This window comes from Pocillopora damicornis, chromosome 3 (genome assembly GCF_964200805.1).
Source record: "Pocillopora damicornis chromosome 3, jaPocDami1.2, whole genome shotgun sequence".
NCBI lineage: Eukaryota > Metazoa > Cnidaria > Anthozoa > Scleractinia > Pocilloporidae > Pocillopora > Pocillopora damicornis.
In genome coordinates this window covers 31,615,134-31,635,189 of record NC_142672.1, presented here as the reverse complement: position 1 = coordinate 31,635,189, position 20,056 = coordinate 31,615,134, and the positions used below count along the sequence as shown (strand labels likewise).

General features: G+C 37.7%; 3 protein-coding genes across 3 annotated transcripts; 1 reads left to right on the top strand and 2 right to left on the bottom strand.

Annotated features, from left to right (window-relative positions):
* Positions 1 to 237: 237 nt before the first annotated feature.
* LOC113665996 (neuropeptide Y receptor type 6) lies at positions 238 to 2,520 on the bottom strand. The gene is given in 5 exon segments (XM_027181740.2): positions 238 to 1,361; positions 1,363 to 1,439; positions 1,441 to 1,517; positions 1,520 to 1,562; positions 1,564 to 2,520. Coding segments are annotated over 5 exon segments (1,158 nt in total). The 5' UTR covers positions 2,125 to 2,520; the 3' UTR covers positions 238 to 961.
* Positions 2,521 to 3,041: 521 nt separating this feature from the next.
* LOC113666026 (ATP-dependent DNA helicase DDX31) lies at positions 3,042 to 13,927 on the top strand. Its single transcript, XM_027181772.2, has 26 exons — positions 3,042 to 3,383; positions 3,551 to 3,730; positions 4,142 to 4,213; positions 4,353 to 4,405; positions 4,793 to 4,880; positions 5,208 to 5,251; positions 5,449 to 5,519; positions 5,769 to 5,833; positions 6,026 to 6,070; positions 6,292 to 6,333; positions 6,824 to 6,888; positions 7,014 to 7,074; positions 7,601 to 7,659; positions 7,955 to 8,070; positions 8,382 to 8,482; positions 8,804 to 8,923; positions 9,142 to 9,238; positions 9,397 to 9,443; positions 9,636 to 9,695; positions 10,070 to 10,120; positions 10,465 to 10,566; positions 10,864 to 10,901; positions 11,470 to 11,548; positions 12,112 to 12,211; positions 12,748 to 12,916; positions 13,673 to 13,927. The coding sequence occupies exons 1-26, from the start codon at positions 3,294 to 3,296 to the stop codon at positions 13,785 to 13,787; spliced, it is 2,130 nt and encodes a 709-aa protein (XP_027037573.2). The 5' UTR covers positions 3,042 to 3,293; the 3' UTR covers positions 13,788 to 13,927.
* On the bottom strand, positions 13,782 to 20,007 carry LOC113666027 (protein XRP2). The gene is made up of 10 exons (XM_027181773.2): positions 19,819 to 20,007; positions 19,559 to 19,676; positions 18,842 to 18,933; positions 18,489 to 18,545; positions 18,281 to 18,396; positions 17,626 to 17,729; positions 17,167 to 17,295; positions 16,579 to 16,656; positions 15,929 to 16,028; positions 13,782 to 15,288 (listed from the first exon to the last, which is right to left on the bottom strand). The coding sequence occupies exons 1-10, from the start codon at positions 19,887 to 19,889 to the stop codon at positions 15,116 to 15,118; spliced, it is 1,038 nt and encodes a 345-aa protein (XP_027037574.2). The 5' UTR covers positions 19,890 to 20,007; the 3' UTR covers positions 13,782 to 15,115.
* Between the last annotated feature and the right edge of the window lie 49 nt (positions 20,008 to 20,056).

The following is a 20,056-nucleotide window of genomic DNA, read 5'->3' as shown; positions in this document are numbered from 1 at the left end:
CTAGAGAGTGATGGATTTTATCTGGTGTTCTTATTCATGATACATAACAACAGTCGATCTCGGATCATGGGATCCATTTTTCATCAACGAAAGTGTCTTGAATGATTAGCTTCTGGTGCTAAGTACACGAAGGCTTGCCTTTGTTCACAGTTTGGGAGAGACCTTGAAAAGTTCCCTACCTCCTTTTTGCGCGAATTTTCTATAATACTTAAAGCGACAAGACAGTCAAAGTCCCTTGCTTCAGACAGCTTTTATTAGACAATATTTCGGTCCACGTGAAGGAAACAGCGAAGCTATTATAAACAATTTTGATTTACGTACAACACACGTTACTTCGAGAGTCCCCTGATTGAAAAATTCCCTGTACATCTGGTCATATATTCCAGTTGGGAGCCGTATGGGAGATTTATCATCATGAACCCCACCGTTTCACTCCCAAGATCAACCTATAAATTTTCTGCATTGTATATCAGACATCTTTCATGAGATTTTGGTGTACCAGTACTTAATAATCTTCCTTTCTGCCCCATTTTTGTTTTAAAATAAATATCGTACGGAGAAACTTCTTTTCGGTCACTGAGTAATAAAAGGGCGAACTGACCAGCTGCAACATCTAGACTGTTCTCTGTCACCGACGTCTTCCGTAATGACAGAAATATCGCAGATGTCTACGTTGCTCTTTACATTTTCGCAATCAGCTCGTCAATATTTCACTTACATAAGTAGATAACCACTTGAAAGTCCTTAGGCATGAAAGAAACTTTCTCTAATGACATGGTATTGACATCACGTACAACGATCTAACTTTGTGATTGCTAAAATTTGTACAAATATCATCATCTGGAGATAATGGAGTAATCATGTGTTTATTTACAAATTTGCACAAGCATATGGTGCCAGTGATAATGCAGCGCTAATGTCCGCTCAATAATTTTGTGTTTTCACAGCAAGTACATATTTTTTAAACGGGGGTAACTAAAATTGCACTCTCTTCGTCAAGATTGTATTCTCGAGGGATTCCACCCGTTTCGAACTTCTTGTCACAAATGCCATTTTTCTTATCTCTTCTTAGCTTAACGACATTCTGCAACCTATTGGTAAACCGAGAAGAGACTTCCTTCAGCTCCAATCGGAAATCCTTAGACACTATTGAATAGATCAGCGGATCGGATGCTGAGTTAATTACAACACCAATAACACAGATGTTATAGATGAGCCAGAAGAATTTCTCGAAGAAGAATTCTTCCCAGAATAGCAGCAAAACTCGGAGAAAATTCAGTGGAAGCATCGAGATCGTGAATACGAGCACTATGGGTGTGAGAAGTTTCTTGGCCTTCGAATTCTGCCGCATTCTCTTTCCTCCTCCGTAAACGCATAGAAATACCAGGATCTCGAACGTTCTTCTCCCTTGAACGCCGTTTAATACTTGATCTATGGAAGTTTGTTGCTTTGTTGTATCTGTCTGGTAATCTTAGCATAGGTAAAAACGATGATTGCCAGAGGCAGCAGGTACCAAAGATTGTCAAAGTTATGATGTATACACTGTGCACTGCGTGAGACCAAAACGACATCACAGTACGTCTCAGTAGCATTTTCCACAAAATTCATCACAAAAAGCAACGGGAAAGTCACAACGAGAAACGAAACGATCCAAATCACAACAATTCCCCATTTTAAAGGCTTTGTAGAGATATAGGTGCTGTAACGAAATCCGTTAGAGGTAGTGATTTTTCTGTAGCGTTCAATAGCTATAGCGGTAATGGACCAAACGGAGACTCCATGAAAGACTTCTGCTAAGGGATAAAAATATAAACATACCACTTTACCAAATGGCCAATGCAGTGGAAGCTGCTCTTTCACCACGGCAATAGGAAAGCTGATAGCCAAGATCCCAATATCTGCCAAGGCCAGATTTCTAATGTAAAGTTTCAGCCCCGAGCGAAATTTTCGTTGTCTTGATATCACAAATGATACCGCTATGTTCCCAACAAGGCCCATGAAGGCTAACATCACCTCGAAAGTTAGGCGAGCGACCATAAGGACAAATGGCTCCTCGTAGTAAGCTTGGTTCATCGCAGGCGATATGTTGTCCTCCCCATCAGAATTATTATTTTGAACATTCATTACGGCTAGAAATCCCTACAAAACCGTCATAAACTCCTGCTAAAAAGATCTTTCAACCTTTGTTAGGTTGAGGTCAGTCGTCAATCAGTGCCTGGTCGTATCCACCATCAGCTTTATGTCAATTTTTTCTTGAAGTCGTTCTCTGTTATCAAGATTTTTCTACTGAATACATCTGGTTTCAAACTCTTTTAGTTTCCCCAGGCGGTCTGGCTCATGATGGATGCAAAGCATTTCAGATCAGGTTGATATACAACAAAAATATTTTATCGTGTCAATGAGCCGAATCGCGATTATGATGAAGCAACTACTATGTATATTTGATATCCACTTCAATCTGCTCAACTCGCAAATATTTGGTTAAATAAGCAACAGGAAATCAAATTAACGCAACTTTTCATGAACCCTCTCGCTCTCAAAAGTGATCAAAAATGAATTTCTCCCAGATGAGGTATAAAAACATTTTGATGCAGAGAGGGGACGGGACTGTGGATTCAACATCAAACTCACAGAGCTAAAATTAGAAGAAAAGAATCGCATATAGTGATTTGTTTTATAGATCTTAAGTGTTAAAGGGTCGAATACTATTCTTTCTCTGAAACATCTCAGCACCGGAATCTTAAAGCCTCGACTCAGCTATGATTGGCTAATCGCGCGCTCAGAACCGGTTACGCCTTTCTATACGAGACGGAGGACTGTGGTTTTGATTTTCTTTTTCCGCGCCATTCGCGGCAAAGAGGAAAATAGGGAACCCGCAGGAAAAGACCTCATGCATAGTTTTTTCCCATTCGGACCACCAGCTTTGGAAATAACAAGCAGTTTGTCATCGGCATCGGTTGGTACTCGCCTAAATGGGCTGTTGTTGTTGTCATAGCTGGCCAATCTCTATGTTTCGTTACATTTAGTGCTGTTTTTCACAGGGTTGCTTGACAGAGCGAACTAATGGTAGCCGTAAGCTGATAAGGTTACAGTGGTAGAGAGTTTATTTATGAAAGCACATTGAGAATGGGCGGACAAGCTATCTCATGGCGATAAACTCCAGCGTACTTTACATGAAGTAAAAGACGGATTTGCCAAAGACCGCTTTATCGTTTTGAGTTCCACGTGACGATCTAAGATAATATTTATAAACATGGTGGTCGAGAGTAGTCAACCTTTTACAGCTTGAAACCATGGCTGATGACGGACTGCTTTTAAATCTTTGCTCTAATGGTGAAGGGGATAAAGAAATTTATCGGGAAAGTAAAGATACAAAATCGAAGGTAAATTATCTTCCTAAATATATCCTTTAAAAAGCAAGGTTTTCTAGGAATCCATGCCCACGTGTACCAGCGTGCAAGTAGACCTTCTTTGGACATCGCGATCTTCTTTTGAATCAAACTTAATTCATCAGATTAGCCTGGTGTTTATCCATTCCTTTTCTTCCTAGTGGAAAGAAAGAAAGTTACAGAAAAGACAACAATATCTAAGGCCACATGTGAGGGGAACCTTTCACAAGAACGCAGCTTCTGTATCTGCTAAGCCATTACAACACCCTCAGAGGAGATCTACACCTTTTCCAAATAAGCCCATCCAAGGATCTGAGGAGGAAAAAAGAACTTCAGCAAATGTACGTCTCTTTCATTCATGCGGCAAAATCTTGTTACTGCTATCACAACCCTCTAATGGATGAGCAATGAGGTTTTTCGGATAGGGTTTAACAGCACAGCTGAGTTTATGTCAGTGTGTGGTTCCAGGGAAATAGATTTGGTGTATTGAAATGAATAATGATGAGAATATAGGCCTAGTAACGCTACAGTTTTTACTAAAAGTCTGGTGGTCTGCCTCTAAATCTATGCTTACTTTATCTTAGCTAGCTACAAAAGGCTACCAATAATATGCAAGAGAAGGTGCAGTGTATGTGAGAAATCTATTTTCAGTTATATATATTGTTTTCAAGGTTTCAAAATAGTTAAAAAATCATGGTTAGTCCAAGTAACCATTATTGTGCCCACTGATTGTTAATTTCTGTGATCCTTAGAATGAAATTAAACGATCTTTTGCAACTCAAAATGGCATCCTTCCTCGAAGACAATCAAAGAAGAAATTTCAGGTAATTATAGAAGTAACTGTCAATTTTGAAATGCAGTTAGCTCAGTACATGCATTCAATTTTAATAGACATATTTTTTGTTTCAGGAATAGCAAACCAAACCATTTCTGAGATTTACTTTTTTTCAATATATATAACAGGTCATTTCAAGTTTGTTTAACTACAATCCAGAAATACCCACATTACTGGCAAGGTTGGTTTTAATTGCAGTTTTGGCTAATCCTCTTATAGGTATAAGTACAAGTTTGGTGGACACCTATCATTAATGGCCCTGGTTTACATCACACCTCTTAAAATAAGTTCTCTCATCTCAGTAGTAAAGTGAATACATTTCAAACACAAAATGAGATGTTCCAAAGCTTAATTATATTGGGGATGACAAAATTTTCTGTCACTGTGTACCATGCCCTTGACTATCTTTTGAGGAAGTTTGTTTATATGAAGTACTTGGATAAGCAGGCCAACTAAGTACCTTCTGTATATTTTGTATGTCTGTTCAGGCTGTGTTTGTTTGACATACATGAAGTTGTATAATGGCATGAAGCACAATTATAATTGACACATAGTTTTATTGTTGTAGTAATGAATCATCCAGTGCAGATGGGACATCATGTGAAAATGTTTTTTCTGCTGAAAAATTTAGTGACTTAGATGTTTCTCCTTTCATGGTAAGACATGCATAATTATTTGATATGTAATATTATAACTAACTTTTAGTTATTTTAAAGATATCATGATGTAAATGATGAAACATTGCTCAGTTGTTGGTAAACTAATTACAAACATTTTTGAAAGGGGGCCAGGAAACAAAAGACAAGCCATGATTAAAAACACACTTTGAACAGAACTTGATTTCTCTGAAACTGACTGGTTCTTATAGTTTTATTAGGTGTACTTAATTCCCTTTACAGAATTGTTTGTGGTTAGTTCTTGGGTGTGGGGGAATGTCAAAATTTTCATGTTATGGTTAATTGTGTTTTGCTTTCTATTTATAGATTTCCAATCTTGAAAATAATTTGAAACTCACCACCATGACAAGGTACAGAATATAAAGATATTTCAAATTCAGGTTTATTTTGCTCTGAGGTATTTATAATAGCATCAAAATATGAATGTTTGTTTGAAATGTATGCTGAACTATTATAAACAGTGTGGTCAAAACTAAATTTTCATGAGAATTTTTCATATGTTCAAGGAAAGTTAATCTTTTAAATGTAATTATTTTCTTGCTTTAAGTGTTCAAAAAGCTACCATTCCCCTGTTAATCGAAGGAAGGGATGTTTTTGTGAAATCGAAAACAGGAACAGGTAAGGTCTTATAAATGTGCCAAATTGTTCTTGAAAAGTACCCTTTTTCAACTCAGAAGCAGGTATCATGTATATTTGATAGATGAACTTTAAATTGGATATTTTTTTATAAATTTAAGGGGGGTCCATCTCATCATTGTCCCCATTTCTGATAAAATGATTAATGCTGTCTCAAATCAGCAGCCAATGACCTATATTTTGTAATAGTGATATTGAATTAATTAACTTATATGTTACTGTTATTTTTAGGAAAAACTCTCACTTATGCAGTGCCTGTGATACACTCACTACAGAGTATCGCTCCAAAAATTTCTGTAAGTGACTAATGAAAATATTGTAGTTCAATAAATGCAAACTGCTGTCTTCTCAGTGCAAATTAGATCGTTATTTTTATAAAGTCATTTGCATTGGTTTGATGACTATAATGGTTTTATGTTGTTTCATCCTAATTTACCTTTTAATGAAGATCTCTCCTTGCACAGTCTCGGTTTTTTGTCGTTCTTTAGAGAAGTGATGGTCCTTATGCAGTGATCTTGGTCCCCACAAGAGAGGTAGTCATTGCACATATCATAGGAATTAATTTTTTTGTAGACAGATGCATACATTTTCATACATTATTAATAATTATTATTTACTGTTATACATAATATGAAAATCAATTGTAATTGTAATGGTGAGGGCCATTTAGTAATTGAATTATAATTATCAACTATTTTGATTTCGTTATAGGCATGCCAACCTTATGATTTCTTAATTTTTCTTGTTACTGTAGCTTGCCATACAAAGCTTCAATGTGCTGCAGAGACTTGTAAAGGTATGTCTCATACTTGCACAAAGGCACACTATGTTTTCTTACTTGCATTGTGTAATATGCAGTTTTCTTTTGCTTGTGTTAAAAAAATTGTATTCGTTTTATTCAATATTGTTTTTTTTTTTGTTTTTTTTTTTGTTAAAACGAGTTTGTGTAAAATGACAGTATTGCTTTACTTGCCTGCAGCTTCTTCTTTGCAACAGGGTCTCATAACTTCGTAGTTCATTCTTTAGTATGCTTTAGTATACTTTAGTATGCAATAACCAGGTTGTCAATAAAAGCCAGTTTATAACAGTCTATTGCTGCCTATAGGACCTCTTACAGCCATCTGTTTAGCCTGCTCTTGTGTTTCCCCTCACAGCCCCTTTTGCGGGCACAGCGGCATATTTCATCATCGTGAGCTTCATGGATAAAGTAACTGAAAGCCCTGCTATAAGTATTCTTATTGCCATTGAGAGCCCTTTAACTTAAACATCATTGTTTTCTTTTATAGCCATTTCAGTGGGTTGTGCCAGGAGTAGTTACTGGAGGAGAAAAACGAAAATCGGAGAAAGCCAGGTAGATATGTAATGAGTGTTTTTTTTCTCACTCTTTCCCAGTCTGGTTACATTTCGTAAACATTGAAGTTAATGAGCATCAAAAAGAATCCTCTTGACTTGAGTATCATGGGTCTTTATTCTCAGATTAAGAAAAGGTGTTAATGTTCTTGTCGCAACTCCGGGAAGACTACTGGATCATATTGAAGTAAGTTGCTTGACATACAGTTACTCTGATCTCTAAAGTTCTCCAAGCTGAAAGCTATCTAGCAGTATTGTAAAATCCCAGTCATATGCCTGTTATGTGTAAACCTATTAACGTATTGTCCGAGTAGACCTTCGGACTATTTTTCGATGCAACTGAGGTCCAAGAGATTTCCCTTCCTATGTTAATGCACTCGAATTTCCGAAAATTTTCCTGTGTACATGGCAAACGCTGTAGATAACTTTCTGACGCTTTTGAGGCATCCGAAGATGTTCCGAAAATTTCTGTAAAACGCTGATATGAATTGTAGCTAAATTACTCGCTAGCCGTTAAATGGAAGTTAGAACTAAAATTTCACTCTCGTCGCGATTGTCTAAATCTGGTTGCAGCTGCTTAAAACAAGCGTCTTTTTAGTTCTGAGCGACTGAGAGTTGTTCACAAAACAACCTTAGGAAATAGAGGAGATTATGGTGATATCACTTAGTCAGATGCTTGACTTCGTGTCACCTTGTTTTTTTTTTTCTTTTAGAAAACCAAAAGTTTGGAGTTGAAGAGACTTCGGTGGATCATCCTTGATGAAGCCGACAGGTACAGACCTATTCTTTGTCCGAGAATCCACTCATGTTCCAGGTTCTTTTCTTCTCCTATGGCAGATTTCGGCGTTAACCTGCATCGTAAGCGCTGCTTCCGAGAAAAGATGTTTTTCATCAAGCAAATTCAAACCAGTTTGAAGACATTTCGTGAGAACAAATTCATCTCTAGGACGAAGACGTAAACACAAATTGTCTGTGTTACAAGAAGCAAGTTATCATTGCAACAATTGGCGTGCTCTGGCCCAAGATTGCTATTTATCAGGACTAATTGATATTTCTATTTGTTGTAGGTTGTCAGACCTCGGTTTTGAAAAGGACGTGTCATCCATTCTGACTGCTGTTAAGGATTCTCTACTTAGCGGTGTAAGATGTCAGACTGTTCTGCTTTCCGCAACACTCAATGAAGGTGTGTTTTTCTCACAAAAATGTCTTCTTTTGTTGTAACACACTTGAGCGAGTTGATGTGAAACTAATCATAGGAACGGAATCTGTCACAAAAACCATCGAGAACTCAAACCATTCAAAGCGCGAGTAAACGAGCGTGACCCACTCGCAATTGGTTTCAGCTGAAGTTGTATCTGATTGGTTTAGAAGGTAGCAGAAGTTCTCTGGATTAATCCTGAGCGAAGTAGACAAAAACCAACTCAATCTCAGATTACCCACACACTCTTTTAAAAAGTACATTGAATTTAATTTCCCCCCCCCCCCCCCCCACAGGAGTTGAGAGACTGGCGGGAATTAGTCTTTACAATCCTCTATCTATTGATGTTACGACAGAAGATGGAGGCGGCGAAAACAAAGAGGCAAGTAACGCACAGGTAAGGGCTCGTTGGTGAAACTGCCTTGTAAAGTGTACGAAATTTCCTTATATGACAGTTTTTTAACTTCCTTTCGCCTTCCTCTCTTACACGCGCGACATTTATTTACAACACACATGTAAATGCCATTAAGGAAAAAATCGCTGTAGGCCCGTGCCTAGATGTTGCTGTACACGCCAGCAGTTCGGTAGTGTTGGTTATTCTACGCGCGGCTTGGTTTGTTCTTGCATTCTCTGCAGGCCATCAACCTTCATTAAATTTTTGGGAATAAAATATCTTTGGGAGAATTATTTCAACTGTATTCATTTTTTTCCTCTTCAGAGCTCAAGTGATGTCAGTTTTACAACTCCTCAACAATTGAAACAATTCTTCATTATCGTTCCCAGCAAACTGCGCTTGGTGACATTAGCAGCGTTTATGCTGTGGAAAAAACAAAAAGAGGTATTGATTGACTTTTGTACAGTTGCCATTGTGAAATTTCTCTGTAGAGTAAAGTAACTCAGAGTATTACGATCAACCTCGTCGCCACCCCGCGTCTTTGTTCTTCCCATCATGAACTAGGTTTGTTGTGACGTACGCACATATCCATATTTAACTGTGCAAGTAACGTACACGTGCTGCCTCTTTTCCATCCTTGAACTTGCCTTTTCGTTTTGTAGGAATCAACTGCCACGAAGATGATTGTTTTTATGTCAAGCCGGGACTCAGTGGATTTTCACTGCGACCTTTTTGAGAAGTCTTTTTCTTCTGTGGCCAGTGAGTAATTTGGTTATTTTGTTTCCCTTTTTGACCCAGCAGGGTTAATGCACTACTCTTAAACCTTTCGTTTTCTTTTTTGCTGCAAGTAGACGACATTTATATTGTCTGACATTGACATGAGCATCTTTTGATTTTGCTTGCTTTTATTTTGTTAGAGTTACGCCTTGTATTCTTTAAACTTCATGGAAGCATGTCTCAGTCGGTAAGAGAAAGCAGAGACTTTGAGTTCATTATTTGAGAAGTCATTCATTAATTTTTTTCCTTTTTGTCTATTCTTGGGCGGATCCAGCCCAAGGCCAAATTATTCAAGTTGGCCAATCAGAATAGATTTAACGGAATCTCAAATTTCCTGAAACTTAAAGTAAACAGTATTTTGCCGTTTGGTTTTTCGCAGGAAAGGACTTCAGTGTTCAAAAGTTTCAGTGGCGCAACAAGAGGGATTCTGTTTTGTACAGTAGGTTGACTATTTGTTGCTTGATTTCTAGTCTTTTGTAGTAAAGTTAAGTAAAACTTTACTTAGGCCGGGAAGCTCATTGAGCTCGACGGCTGGTATCCTCAGGGGCCTGTATCAATAGAAATAGTTTTAATGTGTACCACAACTACGCCTGTTGAGGTGTAGTGATGGAAAGGAAACTTTAGCAAACTGAAATTTCCTGTAAGTATGTTTAGACGCAAGATGGGAAATTGGATCAGTCGAGTCGGAGCTGGAACTGAGACTGAAAAAAGATGATTATGTTTTCCTTATTTTAGTTCAAAGAAGAGCAAACGAGCCTTTTTCTTGCTCACTTCATGCTTTATAACCAAGTTAACTTATGTTTTGTATATTAGGATGTGGCAGCAAGAGGATTGGATTTGCCTCATGTCAATTGGATACTTCAGGTATAAATACAAATAGGATCTTTCCCGTTGTTGTTTTTATTTTAGCCGCGCATGCGTTCCGTATCAAGAAAAGCGGATCAACTTAAAGTTAAGCAGGCTTTGTTTAACGATTAAAAATGACCATATATGGCTACTTTGTCACGCATGTCACAATTTCTTGAGGAGACAAAGGAATTGGCCATGAAAGTATGAGTGTAATTGCAATGCACTTTCTCTCAATTTCGCAGCTCAACACTTTCGAATTAATGGATTGAATTTATCTTTTATGCTGTTTCTGGGCTAAGTAAGCCTCTTTTATTATTTTTGGATCACTGTCTGACTGGTTTGATTAATTATGTTTCTAGTACAATACTCCAGGGAACCCAGCAGACTATGTGCACAGGGTTGGTCGAACGGCAAGAATCGGACTGAAAGGGAACGCCCTCCTTTTTTTGACTCCCGCAGAGGTAAGTTTTACTTTTTATTTTGAGCTGATGAAATTATCATGTAGAAGGAAGTGTGTGTAGAATAAGTAACATTAAACGAAGACACTCAGTTGAGTCAGTTCTTAACGTTTCTCCATTAAAGCATCCTTAACGAAAAGGCTTGGAGTATGTTTTCCCCTTTTGCTCCCCCATCTGAAGCTGCAAGTTTCTTATAATTTTTGTTAAATCCGTTCGTCTCCGACCACGCGTTCTATCTTGATGTACACTCTTATGTAAACGAAGGCAATACAATCTTAGTCAACCAACATTTCATTCTAGGTCGAGTACTTGGACATTTTGAAACAGCATGGAATCAGGTTTGTATAAAGGGTTGCTATCAGCGATTGTAATGGTTTTGCTTTACTTCGCTCGGCGATTGGTCCTGAAAACTCGAACCTCTCAACCAATCAGGTGCTATAATAAAAGCAATTGCGATTTGGCTAGTCGGGTTCTCCCGCGCAGTTTGCTAGTTTTAAGTCTGTGTTCTCATTGGCTTCTTGTGATTTCATCCTTCGCTGTGATTGGCTTGTCTAATTTGTTTGGTGTTTGCTTTATTGCTCTTAATCGAGAAGTGCTCTTTTTTTTATAACTAAGTAACACTGTCTCCACACGATAGAATAGTGCATAGAAGCTCCTTCCGGGCTGAAAAACGAGAATGTTAATGTATGAGACTTGTTTGCCATCTGGGTGAATCATTGCAACATTCAAGCGACACAGAAAAATCATGGTTAATTTTTAAGCTTCCCCAACTCCGACGTGAAAGTTACAAATACTTCAGTAGGAAATAATTCGTAAAGCAACATTAGTAAATTAATGCATAAACAAGAAATTTAATTGAAAAAGTAATATACAGCTAATTTGTTTTATTTTTTGCGTACGTTGTAGTCCAGAAGAACTGCTCGTTAACGACGTCCTTAAAACGCTCGCAGTATCCTCAGGAGACGCGAAGCTGAAGACAGCGAAGGTAAGTACTATAAAACAACAGGACTCTTGTTGGTGTCTGTGACGTCAAAATTTAGATAATTGCAAAACGCTATTTTACTTTTAAAGCCGCAAACGGAACATTGAGGGTGATCAAATATTTTTTAAATCTGGTCGTTCCGGGTTGATAGTATGATTAACTACCGGAATAAATGTATTACAAAAAATCAAACAAACATCAACAGCAAAAAATCAAACAAGATGAAGAAAATTCATTAAAAAAGATGTAACCTTGGACTGAAATTGTAAGTGCTACTGAAATCAAATTATTCATCAAGCTGTCCCATAAAAGTTTAATGTTGGTATCCGTGTCTATTCAATGGAGTTTTTCGTCATGAAAAGTCCATTTTACAGTAAATGTGAAGAGAAGGAGAAATGTGGTACTTGGGCTGGTGTCTGCTTATCATCGGATTCGCTGATTTGAGGTTTCAATGTATTTTGTGAATCTTCTGAGCCTTTTTCCCTTCTGGTAGCTTAACAGCAACCAATGGATTTTTTGATTATTAATTTCCTTATCTATTCTTAATTATTATTTTTTTACTTCAGTATGTTGATCAAAAAGCTCAGGAATCAGCTACTGAATTACAGAATTCATTCGAGGACTATGTTCTTTCGAATGATCTCTGTTTGAAAGCTGCCAAGACAGGTAATATTTTGTGTTTCATACTCGGATCTTCCTCAAATCTAACTATGTCTTATGTTACTGAAATTGCACCAGGAAAGACAAAAGTTTCAAATCGCATCATATTACTGCTACCTCAAATATATACTTCTTACACGTGTATAAAGAGTTAGCACGCGGAGACGTTGCGGAATGTGTGTATGTTCGCCATCCCAAGGGTTTCCTGTGATCATATCGGAAAACCGCTAATCCTGGGCATTTGCTAAAGTTAATGTGAGCATATCGTTCCAATGGTGTGCGCATTTGTAAAGAACCTTACACAGTTAGGATTGGCTATCCGACCATGCTTTTAGTTATCGAGCCTGTTCAAGGTGTTCCGTTAGTTAACGGGGCGCGATGGAAGCTCAGAGCGAACAAAGAAGGAAGATTTGAGACAGGTTGTGTGAGGAACCGCCTGATATTTCGCTGTGCGCTGTCCTCGCGCCCCGTGAACTCATTGAGCGCCGAGAACATTCAATCGTATGTCAAACTGACCATTAAGTATTTCCTCTGCGTTGCAGCATACCAGTCTTTTGTCAGAGCCTATGCTACATACCCCAGCAATCTAAAACACATCTTTCATGTGAAGAATCTTCACCTGGGACATGTCGCGAAAAGTTTTGGCCTCAGAGAGGCACCAAAAGAATTGTTTCAATCCAAGAAGCAACCTAGAGCACAAAAGCGGAAAAGGTTTGAGATTCTCTTTTTTGTTCGTTTCTTTCGTAGCCTTTCTCTAGGTTGTCACGCAACGCTTTGAGTTCCCCTTATGCCTCAAAACGAAAGTGTGGGGTGGGATAAGTTACATCTCAGATAATGGCTGCGAGAGATTTTATTGTTTTTTATTCCCAACTCGCAGTTTGAATTCAGTGAAGATAAGTGTATAAAGTAATCTGCTTCCTTCCAACTCTCCAGTAACTAATACTGCCTTCAAACTACAACATATTTCCTTGAATTTCTCTCAAGATAGTTGGGTGTCTACAAAACAGCCTTAGCAAAAGAGCAGTTTTCTCTGTTCACAACACCTGTTTTCTTGATACTGTTCTGTTTTGTTCTACACAGAATAAGACGGAGGGTAATTAGAAATAGAGAAACGTGTTTTTTTTGTTCCTTTCAATTAACCCTCAAACTCCTCTCGGTGATTCACCGGTAACTTTTGAAAAAAGGCAATCAAACAAAAGAAACGAACAATCGCATACGCATGTGATCAATGACCTGGTTGAACGAACGAATCAATTGAGGGGTTTGCCTTGGTATATATTAAGTAACTTGATGGGAAAGGAAAGAAAGATATAAGGGAGAGTGGCTCGTGAAAGGGTTTGCATTGCAAATGACAGCTACGTGAAATAGGGTTTTCAATCTACTCAAAATCCTACCAAACTAGTTTATACATTTGTTCAATTGTCAGTTGTCTCCTGCGCTGAACTATTCTGAACCTTTCTCCCGTAGGGGTGGGGAGAAGAAATCGGTGAAAGCGAAGAAGAGGATAACAGAGTATTCATCAGATACGGAACTAAATGGACCTTTAACAAAGAAACGAAACAAGACGAAGAACAAATCGTAGTGAACTGTAATTTATTTCGTTTTGTTATCTCTTTGTTTACTGCGCTGAAAATTTACTAACGAAAGGAAGCGAATGTGGATATGAATAACACAATGTTGTCAATGGCAATAAAATTTAATAAAACATGGTATATTTTTTAATAGCTTCGTTCGTAATCTATCCTAGCTTTTACAATAATGCAAACCTTCAGTTACCTCGTCACGCAATGTTTATATTTCGAAAGGGGAAAAGATTTCATGGCATGAAAATTGCTATAATTTATTCCTCAAATTTCAAGTTACAAACTACAACGATGTTTGTTCGCTGGGCACCAGAGCTGGTCAAACACTGATCATCGTTAAAAACAACAGTGACAATAACAGAAATTATTTTACATTTGCTAACTTTATGCCATGCACGTGGTAGCTTTGATAGAAACTCGAGAGATGCAAATATAAAGTTAAAAAAATATATTGTAACATAACTGAGGTGATTACATGATATTCAAACAATACGGCCACTATTGAAATTTATGTTATTTTTATAACTCGACTAACTTGAGGTATAAGCTGCAGAGATTTTTGAGACGCCAGAGTCAGACTGAAGTTCTTTGCCCCTAGCAGTATCTATCTTCTCAGTGTATAGTTTCAGTGGCAGAAAAGAAAAAAGTGGTCTTCGACCGACTGGTAATAGCCACATGTGTCAAAATGAGCTTCACTGTCTTCGGGTTGCTGTTCTCTTCTCAAGGAAGACCCATATTATTCATGACACGAGACGATAAGCCTTAAACCGCGAGGAACATGAGAAGGAGACATACCCACCCCTCCCAGTCACAAGTTTGATACATCAAAACGTATCTAGCTCAAATATTTCATCCAGCGAAGTCGCTCATCAACACAACTAATGGGTAAAACTAACCGTATAGCTACTACATGTGACTCGGTTAGGCAAAATAGAATGATTAGAATGGTTTCGGACTTCTTTCCTATGATTCCCAACCGCTTAGAATTGAGGTTCCTCAAGCACAACTACGGTGAAGAAAATTAAAACTCTGCGTGTTTTAGAGCCATAAAATAAATAAGAAAAAAAAGATTTTTGAACGATTTTACATAATGCTATGAACATTTTCCGAGATCTATACTTTGCAAACTGTGTACACAGATAAATTAATAATCCCAAACCTTAAAAAAAAAAAGTTGGATAACTTCTGTTTTAAAACGCTTCGCTGTCTCGATCCATAGGTTACTCTTTAGTCCAGCACGCTATCTAGCATTCCCTTGGGTGCGAGGTAACGCACAGGTTCAGTAAAAACAAATAAATGTTCGTACTTTGGGTTTAGTGGCGTTGTCCTAACTCATAGACAAGTCAACAAAATTATAGAACGCATCGATGTCATGTAATGCTTTCTCAGGAGTTGATGAGAAGTATATACTTGCAAGTGAGCGATCACATATCTGATTAAGCGCATCCTCAGTATTTTGTACACAGTCCTTTCCATTGAACTCCAATCCGATAACCGGACCTAGAAAAGAAATCACAGAATAGTCGTCAGTCATCTTTGAAAAAAAATAAAGCAATTTTCTTTAAATAAAAAGTAGGGTATTTCGTTCAGTAGCGTTTATACGCTCTTTAGATAACCTTAATGACCTTGCCGCATGAGCATCCGCCGGTGGTAGGTCTGCGAGAGATCTGGTGCAGACCCCTCGTAAACGCCGAGAAGCCCGCGAGCCTGCTCGCCGGCTACCTGTAGATTGGCTGGGTCACGCCATTATAAGCCATTTCAAGAGGCGGGAAATGCGTGCATGGAAAGTAACGGATGGGCAAACGAAGACGAGATAACCAACTGTAATTCCGTAATTTCCTATCAGAGGGTCTTTATTGACGCTTGAAAATACGCCTGACCTTGTCATCTATGATACTCTTACAAACAAATTTTAATTATTTAACAAGGCTTCTGACTAAGCTCGACGAAAAAAAGAAGTTGCTATTATCCAAATTTAGGACCATTATGTTCTCTGCCTAGGAATTACTACCCTAAAACTAAATTTTAACAGTTGACAAACTTCTATCCCCTGAAGAGAGAAGTTTGAGTTCCCTTAAAGACCAAACTCAACAACCCTGCCTATGAAAATTAAAATTCCAGTTTTACAAAGTATACAAACCACTATCTGCAGCAGCTCTATATTCTTCTGATTGAAATATTCTGGCTACGTCGTCTGGTTTCATACTAACTTCCTTGGTTTGGACAAGCACTTGATTTCTCTACAAACAAAACGAGATTTAAATTAAATGCTTGACAATATCACAGTAAAAGTAGGTAGCTGTTGGAAAAAGAAACAGTGGACTTAAAGTTAGTCCTCTGGAATTCGCATCAAAAGGTGCACGTTTGAGACCTGCATGGGTCAGTCTGTGTTTGAATTAGACATTGGAGAATTTCTTCTCTAAGAGAGTTGAAATGGGTGATGAAAACCCGTCAGGAGAGCCTGACCACTAAGCCTTGAAGAAGATGTGGGGGGGGGGGGGGGGGAGATGAGGCGGGGGTACCTTTTGATGGTCTGGCATCCCATTCAGGGGAGAAACAATACTCTTGCTCACTTTACACAAATTTACTAAAGAAAACTTGATGTGCACTAGTGCTTTGAGCCTCTTAGCTTCACCTTACATGTGAGTAGCATTTTTGGCATTCATTAGTAGATGCAAAGTGTATTATGCTGCATTGTTGGTGTGGTTTTTCAGTTTTTGGAGTGAACACATAGCACAAAATTAGCATGCGCAAAAAGTGTCCTTACTTTCAATAAAGAGGAGAACATACCTCGTGCCTTTGATCAGAAATCAATCGTCTCACATGTGATTTCATTTCAGGATATTGGAAAAAAACCACAAGACATGACTGAAAATAACAAACACATTTAGATATAATGATCAGATGTTGCACCAGTGTAAATGATGTGACAGTCATAGTGGTATGTAGCAAGTCAGATTACTGAGATTTGATCTTTGCAGATCAAACACATAATTATATACTATTAACCTGCACACCCAGTCATTTATGGCATATAGCCCACAATTAGACATGTGGTACATGTATGTTACAACAAATGAAGTAAAAACAGTTCTAAAATGCTTGGACCAGCAAGATGTCTTGAAATGAGATCAACTACTTTTAAAGAGTATTTGCTTGTCAAGCCTCTTTTGCCAAGTGTAAGCCCTTCCACACATTCAAAAGGTCATTTGAATAACATTTGTCATTTTCTATAAACTTGAAATCACTAGCAGTGATAAAATTTCCAATAATAACCCACCATCCCCTTTCTCACTCCTGTCAACATACTACACGTACAGGTGAACACTGTGTATTAGGAAGTGTTTGGTTGGATAACCCATTATATCTTTTATTTACCTCATCATATGGCTTTCGTCTTGATCCAAGTGTAAGTGGAACAACACTCATAGAGGCATCACTTGATATATTCCTATCTCTGTAATGTTCTGGTGTTGGTATAAGAGTTTCAATATTTGTTGCATCCTCCTATAGAGGAAAGATAAAACTTTTAACTCTCCAAACTGATGATACTAGCTATTATTTTACTTCTTATTGATTAATGATTTTTTTGAAATTTTTCTCTAATATGAATCCACAAAGAAAACAAAAGGATCTGGCTCAACATTAGAGGGACATTGTGATTTACAGTGTAATGTCCAAAATCTTCACTGTCGACAGGAATGACTAATTTGGTAAAACACTATAAGTGTACATTGCCTGGTAACCATGACTTTAAAGGGAATTAAAAAAAGATGCATTTTGTAAAATAAATTAGAAGTTTCCCCAATCTTATTGTCGCTGTTATTTTATTATTACCTCTGGAATTAAGCCCCAAGTTGTTTCTCCTGCAGCTGGTGTGAAGTCATGAATGTTGCTCCAGTTGTTATTGTATAAACTTAGTTTTGCTGCCTCAAACTGGCCTGAAAATTTTTGATATTGTATCAGTTGCAGCTATACTGAAGTCATTCAACTACATGCAGCATGTTCCAGGCATTAATTTACATGTTTTATACAGCTGCATCACATATCGCAATGGTGGGAATCAAAAGGAAAGAGGATATGGGGGTTGGACGGAAGTCCTGGTAATAATTAATAACTCTCTTTCCATGGACCTGAGCCCTTCTGAGCAGGTTAAGTCTGATGATGGAGTTGGAGTTGACAGATGATGGTGTTGAAGTTGGAGGTGTAAAATGCAGTGATAATGTTTCCATTTTCACTTTATTCCACTTGAATCTAGAGATTGTGATCAAAACTATATGATTGGCTAGCAAAAGTGAAAGAACCAACCCATCACAAAGCCAATTCCCAGGTCCTCCCAGTGCTTATGACGACCAACAATCTAGTGTTAGCAAAATTGTAAGTGACAAAGTTATAAGGGTATTGGTGTGCTGATGGCATTTTAATCCCTTCAGGGGTAAACAAGGGTTTTTCTATGTCAGAAAAAGAAGTTTGCTAAGCTTTTCTCACTGACCTTCTAACTCAGGATAATAATACTGATAACAGCCAAACTTCATTCCTTTTGAGGATTCTATCACAGGTTGTGTACCACAACATAAAAAGAAGTCCATTTTCTTGCAATCTCGAGTTCTAAAGTATAAAACATGTGTCAAATTTTAATTCCTATAAAATAACCAGTGCATTAAAACATTAAATTAAATTAGATTAATTTTTAGACTTACCGAAACTGTTGACAAGCCACCAAAACCTTACAGTCTTGACAATCTCGAAAATATACACTAAAAATAAATAAAAAACCAGTTAAATTGAGTAAATTAAATATTAAATGATCAATGTAGCATTAACACATAACATCTTGTACATGGAAGTTTATTAAATCTAGCTGCACACACTTTTTTTTTCAAATTTACTTTAACCTTAAATAACGAGATCAAAAGGAAAACAAAAATTAAATTGAAATCATTGACGGCAACTTTTGCCTATTTTTCTGAAAATGCCTCCTTTTAGAAAGTGGTAAACAAATGTCATAGTTAATCCTGCTTTAACTACAAAGAGTAACCTAGATTATCCTGACCTCCCAGCACATGGCCCAATCACGATCTGGCAATTTATACAGTCATCAATTGTTATGGTTTCTGCGTGATCCAAAACAAAAATCCTACAATCCTGCAAACACAAATCATTTTCAGAGTTGTGATGCATTAAATTAAATGCTTCCTAGATAAATGGCTTGTACCCATTTATATCACCGCTCACTCTGAGGCACTGCAAAAGTTTCATGCTTTGACAAGAACTCAACTCAAAAACCGCGCAGTCTACTCCACTGACAATTGGATCATTACTTGTCCAGTATCTCCCCAGGGTAGGTACCTCACCCTCCCCAATTGTAATACATGTAAGTTTTTTCTCTACCCAACCCTTCACCTCCATAATAATCACTCAGTGCAAACAGACACTGGCAGTATACTACATGTACATCCATGAGAGTATTTTGTTACAAATGTTTACGAGTTTAAAATCTTTCCAAATGGTTTGATTTTTCTTTTTCTTCGAATTTTATCAAATTAATGGATCTGAGAACAATTTTGATGAAAAAATGAACAAATACACTTGATCTTTGGTCGACTAGTATTAATTTCATTTTTTGTTCAAGAGATCGAAGCCCTCGAACGGGTAGACTGTAAAGTGCAGAAGATTCGACCAAAGTAATCTTATTTGACACCCATCTTGCAAGCTCGTCATTCTAATTAAGCTTCAGTTCCTGGCAGGTGAACTCCGTTATCAACCTTACCTTGTTGTTTTGAATTATGAACTGCTGTCCGTTGATTTCGCCAGGCATTTTCGCGGCAAGTTCGCCTGTCAGATCACCGATAGTGTAATCCTTGGGATCTAAGCGGGGACCTTTTTCCCTATACAAGCAAAGAATTAAAAAAGAAAAAGACATAAAATTCAAATATTGGTGATAAAAATGGAAAGTTATTGAAGTGACATCAAAGGGCTACGATTCTTCGATAGCAATGTCATCCCTTCCTTCTAGAGAATAAAACTTGCCAACTGAACGTCGGTTTTTCGTTGGTTTCTTCATTTGCGTTACTCTCCTCCTTCGAACCCAAGCAACCCATGTTATTCCCTGTATTCTTAGCCCTCCAAGCCGCTCTAATTAGGCTGCAGCATTCGATAGAAGAAGTATCTGAACAGGCATACAATAAAAGTTAGGCTGAAATGACTTTGGAACCTGGCAAGGAAGGCGTTACCAAGGGTACTCGCGACGCCACTCGCATGGCACGCG